General features: G+C 38.5%; 1 protein-coding gene across 1 annotated transcript in view; it reads right to left on the bottom strand.

The window, feature by feature from the left end:
* LOC122658161 (probable protein S-acyltransferase 23) overlaps positions 1 to 17,490 on the bottom strand; it is a 36,220-nt gene extending 18,730 nt beyond the window's left edge. Inside the window, exons 1-4 of the mRNA XM_043853067.1 lie at positions 16,924 to 17,490; positions 16,675 to 16,815; positions 15,877 to 15,989; positions 8,329 to 8,408 (exon numbers count right to left, since the gene is read on the bottom strand). Of these exons, the coding sequence (XP_043709002.1) occupies positions 8,329 to 8,408; positions 15,877 to 15,989; positions 16,675 to 16,815; positions 16,924 to 17,175 (586 nt within the window). The 5' untranslated portion in view covers positions 17,176 to 17,490. The remainder of the gene's footprint in view (positions 1 to 8,328; positions 8,409 to 15,876; positions 15,990 to 16,674; positions 16,816 to 16,923) is intronic.
* Between the last annotated feature and the right edge of the window lie 397 nt (positions 17,491 to 17,887).

The raw sequence follows: 17,887 nt of genomic DNA, 5'->3' as shown, positions 1-17,887 counted from the left end.
AGCGTATGGAACCCTTCCTATTAATAGGAGAAAGGGAATCATTAGCTACTCGAACACTGTCTTTGCCAGAAGATGGAGAATAAAGATGAAACACATGGGAGGAGCCAGTCATATGGTCAGTAGCACCAGAATCAATAATCCAAGGATTGGATACAGCCAATGCACACAGACTATTGACTGGAATACCTGAGGCAAAATGAGAACCAGGATCAGCAAGTGCAGGTGGCGTAGTAGGAGCAGCGGAAGAGGCCTGAAGCATGCGACGGAAAGCTAGGAGCTCATCCTGAGTAAGCCCAATGTTAGATGAAGGGGCAGCAGTGGCAGCAGTAGAAGAATCAACAATATGAGCCTTGGGTTTGGACTTCCCACGGCCTTTCTTTTGTTCAAAATCAGCAGGCTTCCCATGGAGCTTCCAGCATTGAGCTTTAGTATGATAGTGCTTGTGACAGTGCTCACACTTGACAGGGCCTTTATGGGCAGCAGTACCACCATCAGTAGTGGTAGAAGAAGAAACATTAGAAGCAACTTGCAAGGCCGACCGATCAACAATAGAGGAATGCAACATGGCAGCCCGACAAGATTCCTCATTATGAACCATGGCAAAGGCCTGCTCCAAGGTGGGAAACGGAGATTGGCCAAGCACCTGAACCCGAATAGGTTCAAACTCCATATTTAGGCCTGCCAAAAAATCATAGACACGTATTTTTTCGACGTGTTTGCGATAGGCAGCCAGATCAGTAGCAGTAGAGGGCTGATAGTCGGAGTAGTGATCCAATTGCTGCCGTAAGTTTTTGAGGGCAGCATAGTACTTGGAGACAGAGAGTTCCTGTTGGGGAGTCCCATTGGCCTTTTTTCGAATCTCATAGACCTATGCATCATTCCCAGTGTGACCATAAGTCTCTTTGGCACCATTCCATATAGCCTGGGCTGTTTCCAGAAGGAGAAAATTATCGGATATATCCCCTTGCATAGAATGAATCAGGTAGGACATCACCATCGCATCATTAGATAACCACTTGTTGAGTGGAGCACCTTCTTCTTCAGGTTTTGGAGTTGTCCCGAGAAGATGGCCTGTAAGGCCACGGTCAGCTATTGTCAGATAGGTAGACCGAGACCACTTCAGGTAGTTGGAGCCATCAAGCTTGATGGGGGCAGCAAGAGGCAGTAAATCAGTCCGGGGCTGTCCATCATTGCCAGAAGAGGCTGAAGAAGAATCAGAACCAGTCATGGTAGCAGGGAACCGCAGTCTTCAATAAGCAGCAACCTTCCACAAAAAGCCCAAAAAAAAAATCCCTGGAATCGATATAGGGAGAAATCAATTGCAAGAGAAAGGGGCTGTAAGGAAGCCAAAAAATCCCAGATATGGAGGCTGGGAATGATGCTGAATGAATGCAGCAATGGTACCAAGCAGAGGCAGCAATAACCAGCAGCCCAACCCTAATATCGAATGGTGTCAGGGTTTTGAAAAAAACCCTGAGAAGAGAGATCGATAAGGGGGAGGGGTCTTCAAACAGGCTGATGAAGAGAATGGAGGTTGAGATGACTATCAGAAGAAGATTCTCCAAGGGAAGAAGCAGCCGAACCACTTGTAGAGGTCTGATCTTCAGAAAAGAGGCAAAATCTTCAAATCGCAGACAGTCCTGCAGCTCCCATCGATCTGAAAAAATGGCATAATTGGAAGTAGTTGGGGCAGCAGCTAGATCATTGTGATCACCCCCTTAGTGTTGCCCTGATGTGAGAAGAAGAACCAAAAGAAGAAGAAGAGAGAAGGTCGAGAGAGAGAGGGAGGGAAGGGAGGAAATTCGAATGAGGGGAGGGTGGTGGGTTTTGAAAACCTAGATCAGAGGTTATTTGGCTCTGATGCCATGTTAACAAAACTGGAATTGAGAGAATGGCTAAAATAATCGATGTGATTATTCAGCCCTCATATTTATAACTTTCATAAAATAACAGAATTACAAAAATAGCCCCATATAGCCGACCATATTAGCTATAGGGAAATAACAACAAAAAAAATACCAAAAATACCCTTATAAGATCGGGTAACACATCTCAACACTAAGGCTTGGATTTGAGGCTGCCATCAGCTTGCTCCACTCTAATTTGAGGTAGGTTACACAACCCCAAGTCTGAATTGTTAAATATCTCTCCTTCTCCTTCAATTCTGCTAAGAGGTAACTCAATTCAGCCCTAAACCTAGGAAATTAGACAATTGTTGGATTAATCCCCAAAATTGACATGCATTTGGGTTGTAATGACCCAAATGGCCATGTCCTTCTTCCCCTAGCCCATTTTTGGTGTTTTCAGTCCATGCATGTCAAGATCCAAGCTTATCAGCCAAAACCCCCCCCTTTCTGATTCATCCACCAAATGGAGTTGCAGGTGACCTTACGGTCGACCGGTTGGTCCCAGGTCTGAATCCGGTTCAGCCTGTTGACTCTGTTTTGAACCTAATTATAAGGGGTTTGATCTAGGCTTACTCTAGTGTCTGATACACGGTAATTATTGTCTTTTTAGGGCTGTAAGTCTACTGTTGGTGAGGTTATTGTGCGAATTGGGATCTCCTTTTGGCTAGTTGTTCTTCAAGTTAAGGTAAGGGAATTTTGGCCTTAATTTCAGTGTGTTTGTGTATTAATTCCTGCTTGTTATTGTTTGCCATATCATGCATCATATTAATATATTGATCATGTAGTTTTATAGCTTCTTTCTTCTTTGCATTAGATGATGCATGATATTTGGTTGCAGTTCATGATGCATATGTATAAATTACTTGTGTTCTATGAGTTGTTCTTGATATTGATGTTATTGGACAGAAATGCTTTATTATCTATTATTGATTCATATGCCATCATGTTAGAATGCATATGGTTAGGATTGGCATGAACCCAATGCTACGGCCCTTACCAACAAGGGAGAGGTGTTGGATAACCCGTGGTAGGTTCAAAGGGATGATTCCGGGATGCCATTCACTGTCCCATATCCGAAGAACATTGCAGGAATGGGAACAAACAGTAGGGTTAACATTTGGGGGGGTTCGTTGGCGTCAGATGTGTAATACCTGAGCTAGCGGGTCCTCACTGTGGTAGAGTGGTATCGCTTGGGTGCATAGTTGTCATGGCTTCGCCATATCGACGCCATGGCGTCATATCGCTAGAGAAGTGGACATATCGACCACTGATATGGATGATGTAAGAATATCGATCGATATGGCCTCTATGTCGTCGCCATGGCGCCGCCATGGACGCCATACCACGACATATGGCCATATTGGGCGACATGGTTGTTTCAAATTATAAAACTTAATTTTTTAATAATAATTTTTTTTAACCATTTTTTATTTTAATGCTTTTTCCTTAACATAAAAAAATTAAAAAAATCAAACAGAAAACACTAATATACTATTGACTAATACACAATCATATATTCACATCAACAAATTTTTTTTTTATTTAGATGGGTTGTTTATTAGCTTTATTCACTCAATATAAATTACGTTCTTGTAATTGTTCTTTTGTTTTGTTACTTTTGTAGTTACTTTCATATGAATCATATCTCAACTCTCATAATTTTTCAACTTTATTATCAGCAAGACTATTGCTATCAATTATTTGATAATCCATGATTTCATATACCCTAATGGATATTACACTTTCATGAATTAAACCATAGTAGATTAGTAGTACACTTTCATGTTAATTTTTTATGTTATAGGGTATATATTATAGCATACTAAATGACATTAAAAATAGAGAAAATAACAATAAAACATGGTCGATATGATCGCCATGGCGGGCGACATGTCGATATATCGACATGACACCCCTCCACCGACTTGTATCACTATGACGACGTGACAACTATGCTCGGGTGACCGACGTCTGGTTTATGTTTCCGGGACCGAGGATATCATACCTACTACAGTAGCATTTATACCCTATGAGACCTAGTATCTATGTTAGGAGCATACTTAATTGTAGGTCATTCATCATGGACTATCTGCATTTGCTTGTGTGTTTCCCTTGCTGGGCTCAGTGGAGCTCATCCCTGTGGACGTCCTTATTTTTCAGATGCCCTACTGCTGGTGCTTCTCTGGAAGCTGCCTCCGCTTTGGATTCTCCTACTGGTGTTGAAGTTGAGTCTCTGCTATCTGAGGCGCATGATGCCTCGTGCACGTGTGATGACTGTGCCTTCTCTTAACTGTGGCCTGACAGCTAGGCTATGTTCTTCTTCCTTTTTGTGTTATATACCCCACTTTTGTATAGAGATGATATATATTAGTCTGTAAACTTGTCTTGAGTTACTTTGGAAATGTACAGTTGTAGCTCAAGCTTCTGATATTATATATATATATATAAATGAATTATCACTTAGTTCTCTTTATTATTGATCTTATTCTTATTATTTAAACTCTTCTGCTATGTTTAAATTACTGTATTGTGATAATTGTTGTGAATAGGGTACTGCACTTGCGATCCTTGGGATTAGTTGGATGTCGGATGGCATCCAGTCACACTAGGCCCTTATTAACCTGGCTGGGGTGTGACACCAACCTCGCAAAACCAAGCCCATCACCTGAGAGAGTGCACCAAAACAGAGGAACAGGGCTGGTTCGCCTCTTTACCGGAGACAGGGATGGTGAGGTTTCGGAAAGACGATTGGTTTGTTAAGGGTAGGGTGAAAGAGTAAAAGAGTCATTTCATGTCCAAAGTAAAGCCCACGTCATCACTTAACGTTTACTTCCTAATGGACTGTTACTTTTGTGTTTTTTATTTTTATTTTTTTATATTGAATAGAGGGGGTGTACAAAGTGGTTTTTTGAAACCTCGCGGTTATTATTACTTTAGATAAAGTACATGGGATGTATGCGTAATTTCCCCATATCTATATTATTGAAATGTATGAGCATGGCTTTGTGTTTTATGATGTGTAGTATAATGAATGAACATGGCTTTGTGTTTTATGATGTGTAATATAATATATGAGCATGATATGGATTATTGAATGTTTGACTTGTATGCATGATTAATGAATGTGAGAAAATTGTAAATGTGTTGCTATATATGAGGTGTATTGAAATATTTGACAAGACACATTTAAAATGATATGATTATGAGATGAATGATATGATGTTAAGTATGTGTTAAAGTGTTATATGACAAGTTATATGAGTGTATGTTTGTGTACAAGAAATGTGAGCATGTGGATGAGAAATGTAAATATGTGTACGAGATATGTGAATCAAGTGAATGAAATTGATAATAGTAATACTATAAGAACATGACCTTATGAACACCGTCCCTTTCCAGTAGAGGGTTATGTACTGGATGAGGTTTCTTATGAGCTAAGGAGTAAGGACTCAGTAAAATCCTGTATGTGGATGAGCTAAGGACTCGTTAAAATCCTGTATGTGGATAAGCTAAGGACTCGATAAAATCTTGTATGTGATACGAGAGCAAGTTAAGGATTCGGTAAAATCCTATATGTGGATGAGCTAAGGACTCGATAAAATCCTCTATGTGCTACGAGAATGAATCAAGGACTCGGTAAAATCCTGTATGTGGAAGAGCTAAGGACTCGGTAAAATCCTATATGTGATACAAGATTACGACGAGCTGTATCATTCCTCTCTTGGGTTACAATACTGGGGTAAAAAGTTGATTTATTTACATGAGGCCAGGCTAATCTCTTCTTTATAGTTCACTATCGGTATTTCACAATATTGGCTAAGACCTGACATAATAGTAAAACGTTGTATTTGTACACTATCATTGAAGCACATGAGCACTTGTTTGTATTGTATTATGTTTTCCTCACTGAGTTGTTGGCTCATCCTTGTAATAAATCTTCTTTTTCAGATGATAAGTTTAGAGGAGAGGTGTACACAACTCCAGACTCTATAGGCTGTGAGTGCTCGTGGTTCCCTAACCTTAGAGAAAGGTCATGAGAACTTGATGTAGATCACAAGTCCATATGTACCAGTACGAACAAGCCCCAAAACTAGCTCAACAAGGTCGTGGGATTCGACTGCTGTGAGAGGCTGCCTGGTCTAATGATGTGGCAAGTTTTTGTTGGTTCGATGGACCATCACCTAAGGCAGTCCTAGCCCAAAGAGAAGCATGAAGAAGATAAGAGACCAAGACAGAAATTAAAAAAAAAAGAAAAAAAAAGGAGTTACTATTCACATGAACAATACCCAAGCTACTATTCACGTGAACAATGATTTGGGGGCACATATGGACAGCTTTGTTCCTATTTTTGTTTAGTTATGTTAGTTTACATTTTTTCTATTTCCAGTTTCGTTGTAATAGGAGATTAGATAGTTTCTAAATTCAGTTTTAGCAAGTTAGTACTAGTTCTAATTTCAAATTTAGAAAGTAGGTTTAGCTTTTATTTAGAAGTCTCTATTTTCTTAGGTTTCTTCTATCTCAGTCCTTTGTTTCCTTTTAGTTAGATTTAGTTTCTATTTTTGAGACTTTCTATTTTGTGAAGCTTAGTTTAAGCTATAAATAGGCCCCATTAGTCGTACTTGAATTCAGATTTGATTAATGGAATTTCTATTGCTTGCTTGCAAATGTTTGGCCTGAGAAGACTTGTGTTCAACAACTGAGATAGGTGTGGGTGAGGGACCCAAGGCTGAGATAGCCTACCCCCTCCTATCCCTATCCCCCCATCATCTATCTATATCCCCTTCTTCTTATCCCTTTTTTTTTTAAATGTTCTTCTTTCATATGTAAACAGAAAAAAGAGAGCAATAAAAGTTTCAGTTATTCAATTCGCTAATCCTTATTGTGTTGATCCTGACTGCAATCGATCTCCCGCTGGTTTCCTTGGTTTGAGGTCGACTTTTGCATTAGAACTTATGATGTTTGGATAAACAATGTGATAATACAATCTTTTGATGTAATATAACTTTTGATAACTACGGTGAGAATTTTAGTATTTGCCACTAGTAGATGTATGTATAATGTGCAAACCTTAAATTCAGCTCCAGGTATTGTTAAGTTTTCCACTATGTATGTATGTGATGTTTGGGAGTTGGGTTAATATACAAATGTGAATGGTGGGGTTTCTGACCAATGCCCATGAGGGCAATACCTTATACCTTGTCCGGATTTGGGGTTGTTAAAATATGAATTACAGTTAATGGGAACTCTGAACAGTGTGATTATGAAAACAAAGGCATTAGTTTTCTGGACAGAAAATTCATAAAGTTTCACCAAAATTGGCAAGCTCTAGGTGGCTCAAAGCAACATTGTTGTTTTCATAGTCAAACATCCCAGAAATCTCAACTTAAAACCCATAATCTGAACACTAATATCCTCCTCACTTTCTCCATGAACCTTAAGTTCTATTAAAATCCCACCACACTGCCCCTTCTTGCCACCCCCAGGTTGCTCTTCATGGGATGACCACATGATGGGTCCACTCATCTTGTCAATGTTGCCGCATCCTCACCATTTCCCGACTACTACATTCTGCAGTCTTCCAGATTCTCTATCTTCACTCCAACTATCTCGCTCTTCAACATTTTGAATTTAAATACAACTTCCTCACTCCAAGGAAAACTGACCAATTCCTTGCTTAATTTAGAGGGGTGGCTGCTTCATTGATTCTATTATCCTGAAACTCAGCTTTCATAAACCCGTCTATCCTCTTTTCCTAGTCAATTTGTAAGCCTGCTTGTTCCTCATTCAAAATTATAGTAGATTGTCACTGAAATCCACAGCTCCGTTCAAGGGCTGTCTGCTTTATAACATGAAGATATAAACTAAAATTCTCGAGCATCGAATAAGGAAAACTACTGCTGTATAAATACATGAAAGCTTTTAAATATTCAAGCCACTTTATTATATACTGATAATGTTAGTCAAAGTATACATAGATGGTTGCTCATGCTTAGTTAACCCACCACAAATGGCCTTTTGGCATTTGGGAAAATCCACATATAGTAAAGTTTTGGTGGCAATGTTTTTTAAAATCGAAACTCTTGTAAAAACACGATTTTTCAAAATATTTTGCATATCAGTATCCTTAATTCCCCCAGTCATCAGAAGGGGGGAATCAAGAAAAGGAACCTTTTGTATTATAACAATTAGTAGGAGGACCCAAGTCTTCATTGGTATATAATTGACATGAAAGTATAAGATCAGTTGATTAAAATTTTTTTTTTTTGGTTATTAGGGTCACAAAAAATTTTGAACCCACCTAGCAATCCAATCGTACTAATAGAACAAGACTGCTTGACATAACCATGATAGGGCACAGAGTCTCTCCAAGAAATTAAAACAAGTAGATAAAATGCCATGCAAATATTCCCTGTGAACATACCCGTTTTATCCTGTCTCCCTGGGAATGCATCCCTAAACAGCAGTAACCTTATAGTGTCTGCAAAGCCCTTGTAAGCAGCCCTGATTGATAGCACATGAAGTCAATCATGTCCAAACAACCAAACCAAAAGTCATTGAATTTAATTAAGAGAACACTGTTACAGGCTGCAATGCTGCATACATATAAAGATACAAGGCAGAAAAATTTTTGAAATGACCTCTGATTTCCGAGAGTTTTTTTTCCCAATTTCCTTTTCCCATTTTTGAAAGAAAAGAGAAAAACTTTTATATAAAACTAAAGAAAGAATGTAGAGTTATAGAAGTATATTCAATGTGTATGCTTTAAAAAAACTGTAGATAGCAAAAAAGGAAAGACCTGTATCTGAAGATTCTATGTGTAGCCATTGTAACCCTCCACACCATGAAATTCCTATGAAGGCTCAGCCCAGCTAATAAAGTAATAATGTATCTTCCAGTAATAGATATGATGTGAGGCTTAAGATTGCCTTAAGTTTTTATTATGAAAAGAGTCAAAAGACAAATGTTTGATAACTTTTTTCTTTTCGGTGAATAAATAATTCATTACCAAAACCCCAAAAGGGAAGGAGAGAGAGAGAGAGAGGGGGGGGGGGGAGAATATACAGAGGAAAAGAAAAGATAAGAAGAAAAGGGGGGAAGGGGAAGCTATAAAAAATCAGAAGCCCTACAGAGGGGGACAGCAGGCTGAAGGAGAGAGCGGCAAATCCCAGGAGACAATAATATGCACGTTCCTTGGGTAATCAAAAAGAGAACCATGGGGGAACATCTGAAGCCTAGAGCTAACATCAAAGAAGAAGGCTTTCCAAATCGTGTCGAGAGAACGGGAGTTGGAGGTCCATCTTCAAAGATTCCACTCCATCCAAATATGCGAAATAACAGCCCCAAACACAAGCTCACCTGTGATATCACAAACAGTGCTACCAGAAAAAGTCATGTCCAGCCAAAGCCACTCTCAAGCAAAGGGTAAAGGTCTCCTACAGCGGGGTCAAATGGACTGTAAGGCTTTTTTCTAAATAGAAGAGGCAAAGGGGCAAGAAAAGAAAAGGTGATCAATGTCCTCTACACCATTCCAACAAAGGATACAATAGGGGGGGGGGGGGGGGCTGGAATGTGGTGGTGGCAAAGAAAGGATTGGGTGGGGAGGCAATGGTTAAGGGTTCTCCAGATATTAATACTATGTCGGGGGAAGTGACCTTTAAACCAAACCAGCTTATGCCAGGGAGCAGTGGGGGCATGATGCCTAACAAAGTCCCAAGCAAAACTGGAACCAAACAGGCCATTAGAGGAGGGGTGCCAAGAGACCTTGTCCGAGTGAGAGGGGTTTGGGGGGGGGGGGGAGAGGCACAGACCTGGGTGAGACATCGGGGGAAAGGGGAGGGGGGGGGGGGACCACGAGCCATTGAAAATGAAGGTGGAGAGAAGGGCAAATTTCGGAATACCTGAGGAGTAGACCGAACGGGCACCTATGGTTGTGTAAAGAACTCCTAAAGGATGCCAGGGATCAAGCCAAAGGGAGGTAGAGGTCCCATCACCGATCACAGAGCCTGTGGCTCGAAGGGCTAAGGGACAAAGGAGAAGGATTTTGTGCCAAACCCAGAAGGAGTCAGCAGGTTGGGGGGCAGTCCAAATAGAGTCTTTCTTGAGGAGGTAGGAATAGACCCAATTGACCCAGATGGAGTCATTCTTAGCATAGTTGTCAAGGCGTCGCCTAGGCGTCCAGGCGCCTTGGTCGACTAGTTGGTGTCGCCTTGTTTTGTCCCCTCTCCAACGCTTTGGATCGCCTAGATGCCGTAACAACTATGATACTTAGTGGAGATCTTCTAGGTCAGCTTGAGGATTCCCGCAATATTAGAGTCTCGGATCCTGCGAAGACCAAGACCTCCTTAAGATCTAGGGAGACAGATGTTTTTCCAGCTGATCGGGTGGAGGAATTTGGAGGCTTCTTTTCCTTTCCAAAGGAAAGAACAGAATAGAGATTCCATAGCTAGCTTCCAGTATGCCATGCTATGGATATTGAAAAAATCTCAAGGGAAGCATTTTGGTTCTTTCATCACAAGGAAACCTTAAAGCAACGCATTTGTAAAACAAATGAATACAGCAATCAACATGTTTGCAAACCAGCAGTCCTCCCCACTACCATAAAGGTAGTGGTCAGTTTCTTGTAAGCAATAGAGTTACACATGTTTTCATCTGGAATACAACTGGAAATTTCATTTGGCAAACAGAAAACAGCATTCCTGGATATCAAGAACCATCAGGTTCTTCTCAAGCTTTGGAGACCAAGGGTTTGAAGATCAGTATCAGAACCCAGATCATTTACAGGCAATCTGATTTGATTCAGTCTGGACTGGACAATATCAGCCAACCCCAGTGGGCAAAAGCTTGATATTGCTACTGGCGCTGTTGATCCACCATATATGACAGATCAGATCAGTCTTGTTGTAGCAACACAGATCAGAAAATGTGACCAATCCAATACTGATCTTTAGAAACACTCTTCTGCCAAAGTTGCCACCTACTTGTATGAAATTTTGTTTAGTGATTAGAGAAAGAAGCAGCATACTTTGAAATTTTGTCCGTTCCACAATAAATAGTACTTTCTTGATTATATGTTACTGTTTCTAATGATTACGACATTTATTAAGGAAATTTTTAAGTAGATACTCTGTCAATTGAAAGTGGATACTTTCCAATTTCTGATCAACTTCTGCATTCTTCTTCTTTTCGATGTTGTTATATTTTATAATTTCTTCATTTTCAACGAAAATTTAAAAAAAAAAAAAAAAAATCAGCTAAATTCTCACATCTTACTTAATTTTTGTTCATGAAAGATATATTTTTATTAGACATTTCAGAATGGGCAAATATGGAAACCCATTAAGGAAGAATACAGAACAATTTCACCTCCACATGAAGCTCCATGATTTCTCAGATGCTCAGTGAATCAATTTTATGAATAAGAAGTTGCATTACTGTAATGATAAGATAGAGAACCAAGGGATATATGAGCATGCTAGTTGACATATGTTACCATTTTACCTGCTAAGTTTATTGTTATTCTGTCTCTACTAGTAATTGGACATGAACTGGTGAATTCTGTGAAGATGATTGGAAATTTTATCTCATCAATTTTTTTTTTCCCCTTTATGCCCAAAGTTTTGATGTGGTAATTTTAAGGTGTATCAATTTGTGGGCCCCTACGCTAAAACTGAAACTTTGTCTCAAATTCTCAAAACGGAAGGAAGATTTATGGTTATATAAAGGGATAATATACATGACAATCCGATTAAAAAAAACAAGTTGATAGAAAATCCAAGAAGATGCATCCAAACAAGATGAAATTGATTCAGAAACCTTAGAAGAAGTTATAAACTGAAAACTGAAAGGACCCTACCATAACATGATGGAGCTGATTCAGGAATCTTAAATCTTTTATGCTTCTCCATCCATGCAATCCACAATTAGAATGTAGTGACAGTTCTACGTGATCTTAAGAACTCTATAAAAAGTTTACTTTCTCATGTGCATGTCAGATATTGCGTTTTAAGCAAATAAAATTCCAATGCAGCAAGCAGTTGTATGAGTTTTAAGACCTATAATTTAATCCGAAATATAATGAACTCTAATTTTACATTAATCAATTCTTCTAATAGAAACAAATATTGTAACAAATCTAAACCTTGATAATCAGGACCTGTAAAGCAGAAAAGAGCTGAGAGAAAGAGACGAGATTGAGGGAGAAGAAGACTTGTGCGATAGAATTGAATAATCTATTGCTACAGCCAAGGTTCCTTTATATAGTAGACTTGGACAGATTACATACTCAAGATAGAACTCTATTACATACTTAGAATAGAAATCTACTAACTAAGCCTAAACAGAATAAGAAATTAGGAGAATGTAGCCCTAATTACTAACCCAAGATAAAACCCCACAGTATGAAAATCTATGGAGGTCCATATACCTCCAACTGAGATACATTCTCTAATACTCCCCCTCAAGCTGGAGTATTACATATATCACAAGAAAGCTCCAGCTTGAATCAACAAGAATAGAAAGTAAACACAACAACAGTCTGGAATAGCAGTTGTAGATGTCAGTGAGCATGGAGAGAAATATCATTCATGTAACAATATCAACTCAATCATTAGCAGCATTAATAATCTTCGTATCGAATAAATCAAATCTTAATGAGCAAAAATAAGCGATAGTGTATACCAACCACAATCCACAATATCATAACAGCAACAACAATAGCAAATGTACTTCTCAAAGAAGTCAAGTAGTAAGTAGTATTCTTCCCAAATAAAGATAAAGTACAGCATCTAACGACTACATCATAAATGGCAGGTAATAGGTAGTAAATTTTCCAATGAAAGATAAAAGTGCAGCATCCAATTGCTACATCTTAGACCTTTCCAAATGAAGGCAAGTAGTAAGTAGTAATCTTCAAACAAAAACAGATAAAAGTGTAACATCCTATAGCTAAACATAAAACCTTCTCAGGGAGGGCACTCCAACAAAATGGTAACAATGTGATTAGCAAATATCACATGTTCAGAGATCTGATTAGTAAAGATCAGACTCACTCATGAGGCCCAAATAGAGGTCTCCGATAAAAATTCCACTGAATAACATGTCGTATAAGTTACTGCGAACCAAGTAACAACATTAGGTTGTCGGGGACCAGACAACATCAGGTTGTTGTAAACCAAATAACTCAGCATCAGGTTGTTGGGGACCAAACAACATAGGTTATTGTTGTTGAATGCCATCTTCACAGATAAAATTGTTGTTGAGGACACGAACAAATAAATAATAATAATCTCTAACTAATGAACACACGATACGAAGAGATAAATCTTCAACTGATGATTTAAGCAGATAAGAATAATAATCTTCAATCTCCCCCTCACGTGTAGCATTACACGTGGACAAATAAAAAAGGCGTACCCAGTGCACAAGGCTCCCGCCACTACGGGGTCTGGGGACAAGGAACTAAAACTCGTCTCGAGTATAGGTTTCGACCAGCCAAATTTCCGAGTTGGGTCGAGATCTCGACAAGTTGGGGTAGTTTTTTTTTTCAACTCGATGGCTGGTTTCGCTGGGTTTTAGACATATTTTGGGGCTGAAACTTGATACTCAGCCTATTTTGGGCCATTTAAATACAATGACACTATCAGATTTTGAAAAATCAAAGTCCAAATAGGAGTTTTACTTAATGGGAAACCAGGACAGACACTTATTTATGCCTAATACCATTTAAGTAAATGTTTTTGTATTTGTATTTCATTTACTTAAGATATTATTCATAAATAAGCAAATACCCCCTATTTGAATCCAATAAAAATCGTTAAAAATCAAATTCTAAAAGGAAAAAAAAGTCAACCCCCCAGTTCAAGAACAAAAACTAAATTGTCGGCGGTAGGTGCAATTTTCAACTTTCTAATGCTGGGTTTTTCTCAAATCAAAAAATTCCATAAATCTTAATATGGTAAAACATTGCTAAAAATCAAAAGTGCGGTAAAATATTCATTTGTTTTGATGTCCAAAAAAATATTTCATTCAGAGCGATTTTGACAGCATTCGCGCATACCAAATTAAGTTTGACTGGTACATAACTCCTTCAATATAAATCAGATTTGAGCAATCTTGGACTTGTTGGAAAGCTTTGTTTTGAAAAACAATTTTTGTATGATATACTTTGTGCATGTCTTCGATCAATCAATTACATCAATCAGCGGGCAATAAAAATAGAAAATCGTTGCAACAGTAGCAAGCCTAGAAAGTAGAAACTCATGGAAAATTGATCATAGTAGAAGCAGGAAGGAAATCGACACCCACCAAAATTAATACAGAAAATAGAAGTAGCAGGTGTGGTCTTCATACTAAATCTTCATTGAAACCAGTATATGAAACCCGAGTTCTTCTATGAACTAGGGTTTTCCTTCTTCAAATCAAAACCCAAAACAACTCTCAAAATGGCTACTGGTTACAGCTCTGATACCATGTGACCATTGTTCGAGAACTCGTTTCGTTTCGGTATTTCGGTCGAAATATTGTATTTTTCTTGTATGTTTCGATAGGTCATTTTGGTGGGTTTTAGGCCAAGTTAAGGCCTAAAACTTTATGGAAACCCTATTTTAGGCTATATAAACACATTTAAAAGTTCAAATTGCAAAAATAGTCACCCAAAATGGTGTTTTCGACACCGTGAAGTTGTAGATCGGCTTCCGGTGTCTAACATATATTTATTTCATCACAAACAAACATATTGATCATGCATTTCCCTAAAAAAAACCAATTTTGAGAATATGGTTTTACCTAGAATAGTGGAAAGGCTTCACAGATGTGCTAAGAAGTTTGAATCTTGTGTTCTCCAAGTGGTTCCGGCATAGATGCGGCAAGGATTCAAATGGGAAGTGGAAGAATGGAGAAGAAATGAGCAAAAACCAAGCAAAAATCAGAGCTGTTTTGAAGTCTCGTTTCGACTGAGACTGACGAAATGTGGTCTTTTATATAAAGGGGTTTGACGAAAAATTCGAAATCTCACGAGATTTTGGAAAAATCTCGAGATATCACGAAATTTCGAGAATTTCGCTCGAGATATTGTATTTTTTTTATTTGAAGTAGCATTTCGTTTCGAGCAGCTCGAAATATTCGAAATCTCGATCGAGATTTCGCCAGATTTTGAACTATGCATGTGGCAATCCAAGATCTGTAACCAGTAACTGGAATAGAGGAGAGAGAAGAGGTTCTGCGATAGATTCTGTGTAGATTGCCTATCGCCCAAGCCATTGTATTTATAATAAATCAGAACTGATTACATAGTTTGAGTAAAACTCTGGAGACTCTGAAGTCTAATCAAAACAGGAAACTAACAATCTAGTTACAACAGGAAAGAATAACAAAGACCTAAACTACTTAGTAGATACATTCCCATGGTATAGAGGTACACCCTCTTTTTTTTTCAGACTTGCCAGAGACCTCTCTTCTCAGTTTTGCAGAATTTTTTTTCTTTCTTCCTTCCTCTTCTTCATCGCTCTAATACCATGTAACAAATCTAAACCTTGATAATCAGGATCTGTGAAGAAGAAGAGAGCTGAGAGAAACAAACGAGATTGAGGGAGAAGAAGACTTGTGAGATAGAATTGAGGAATCTATTGCTACAGCCAAGGTTCCTTTATAGAATAGACTTGGACAGATTATATACTCAAATAGAACTCTATTACATATTTAGAATAGAATTCTACTAACTAAGCCTAAATAGAATAGGAAACTAGGATAAAACAGCCTAAACTACTAATCCAAGATAAAACCCCAAGATATGAAGGTCTATGGAGGTCCATAGACCTACAACCGAGATACATTCTCTAACAAATACAAAACCACAAACCATGGTAACATCGAATTTGAATAAATAATTGCATACTTAATTGAAAACCCAGTTAGCTTTTCAACAACAAATAAATCTATACAATCAGGATTGATAAATCGGCCTTCAATGTACCAATGAAGAGGGCTCCTCCCCTCATTATCTGGAACGTCATAATCGGCACCATACTTCACAATAATGTGGTTTAAGAAAGCTGTTTGTCCATATTGAGCCGCAACATGAACTGCCTGGTATAGGAATAACCCAGTAAATAGTGAAGATAAATCAGAAACTTAACATCTTTTGCATTACCAAAAAACTGTAAACAGATAGCAAACTCTCCCAACTACAACTTGTAGCAAGATCAACTTATAACTTTTTAACAAATATGTAAGAAGAGAATCATTTCCCATACATGTCTGCTAAATTACATATATATAGGTAAAGCATCGCCGATTGAATATGGTCAGTAACCTGCAGTTTTATTAAAACAAATCTATATGTTGGAGCGGGTTGGTCAGATGATCACGACAGGTATAAAATATCTAAGCAACTGGAAATTGATGTAGGCTCGTCATATGTTCTTTCATTTAATTAATTCAAAATTTCTTCCATAAATCCAAATGTGAAACATGGAGGATTATAAGTCCTCTAGAGCCTGTCCAGCCCATGTCCTGACCCCATGCAATGACATTGCCACAATTTCTTAAATCAAAGAACAGAAAGAATGAAAGGAGTCCGTGACAAAGTATGTCCATCATGTAGGAGTTTGGGGCTCCGGTAAAGTTCTTCAAGCTTAAGAGGCCTTTCCTTTTCAAAGCAACATTTCTAAGAAACCAAACAAAGACAGAGACAACTACTGCTATATAAAACTATGTTTGAGAATGTTCAGCCCCTCTTAGACTCATACTAACCAAATTGCAGGCGACTTACCCGATATCCATTAACGTCAGCAGCCTCAACCCTTGCTCTGTTCTGCAAGAGCACGTCTGCCGCAGCGATCGATCCCCGAACTGCGGCCCAATGTAAAGCCGTCTGTTGTGCGTTGTCGGCAGCATTAACGTCGCCACCATGCTTAAACAACAAATAATTCAAACAAATTACAGCAAGTTCACAATAAAATCCAGCATTTTTAGCTCAAGCTTTGGGAGAGAGAAAGAGAGTGTTTGTGTCTTGTAAGACCTCGATGATGTACAGCTCGATATCAGGGAAATTGTTAAGAGAAGCCCATTGGAGAGGGTAATAACCATTGCCGTCAGGTTGAGAGAGAGAGCAACCATCTTTCTCGACGAATTTTCGTAATTTATCAAAATCACCATAAGCGGATGCAGAGAAGACGTCAACTATATTGATTTCATTAGAACTTCCATTCAAACCCCTCGAACTCTGCTGATTTTGGGTGTCTGAAACCACTTCTATCTCTGAAGAAGCCATTGGCCACCAAATCGAAATGCGAAGAATATGAAAAAAAAAAAACCCCCCAAAACTTAAATACGATCAAAGGGATTCTACTTTCTACAGTTTAGCGGTGGGAAAGCGCAAGAGCTGAAGAATTTGAGGTGAATTGAGGTATGGTAATCGTATCATCACTCACTCACTGCTGCAATTTGGTCTTTAGGGTTCAACCTCGAAGCTTCAAGCTGAGACGAGAAAATCCACCTTGGAAGCGTTGGATTGCCGCACCCAAACTGTAGTTCCAGCTTCCAGCCGCCTCCGGGATGAAACGGCTCCGTCGTTGTTTCCCCCTTTGCCAAGCAATCCGGCTACCATCGAAACTCCGAATAAGTATATGAGGGTATTTTAGTCATTTAGTAGGTCCACTCTTTTACTTTTTGACATTAAAAGGGTAGTTGCCTGATGCCTGTTGCCTGTTGCCTTGGTGGCGAGTGTCTTTACTCAACCTGTTTTTAGCTACAAAGTTCAAAATTCCATGTTAGGAAGGTAGCATCTTTGGTCAATGCGTATTTGTTGATTTTTTAGTCCAATTAGCTATCACCATGTGTAAAACAAAATTTTGAAAAATAATTAAAATTTTATTTTATTTTATTGAAATTAAAAATTAATATAATAAATGAAATTCGGTATCTACGGTTGAAAAATCAATGAAAATATTCAAATTAACATTCCATCCAACCAGAATAGCTCA

The sequence above is a fragment of the Telopea speciosissima genome, chromosome 4 (genome assembly GCF_018873765.1).
Source record: "Telopea speciosissima isolate NSW1024214 ecotype Mountain lineage chromosome 4, Tspe_v1, whole genome shotgun sequence".
Lineage (NCBI taxonomy): Eukaryota > Viridiplantae > Streptophyta > Magnoliopsida > Proteales > Proteaceae > Telopea > Telopea speciosissima.
This window is presented reverse-complemented; position numbering and strand designations above follow the sequence as displayed.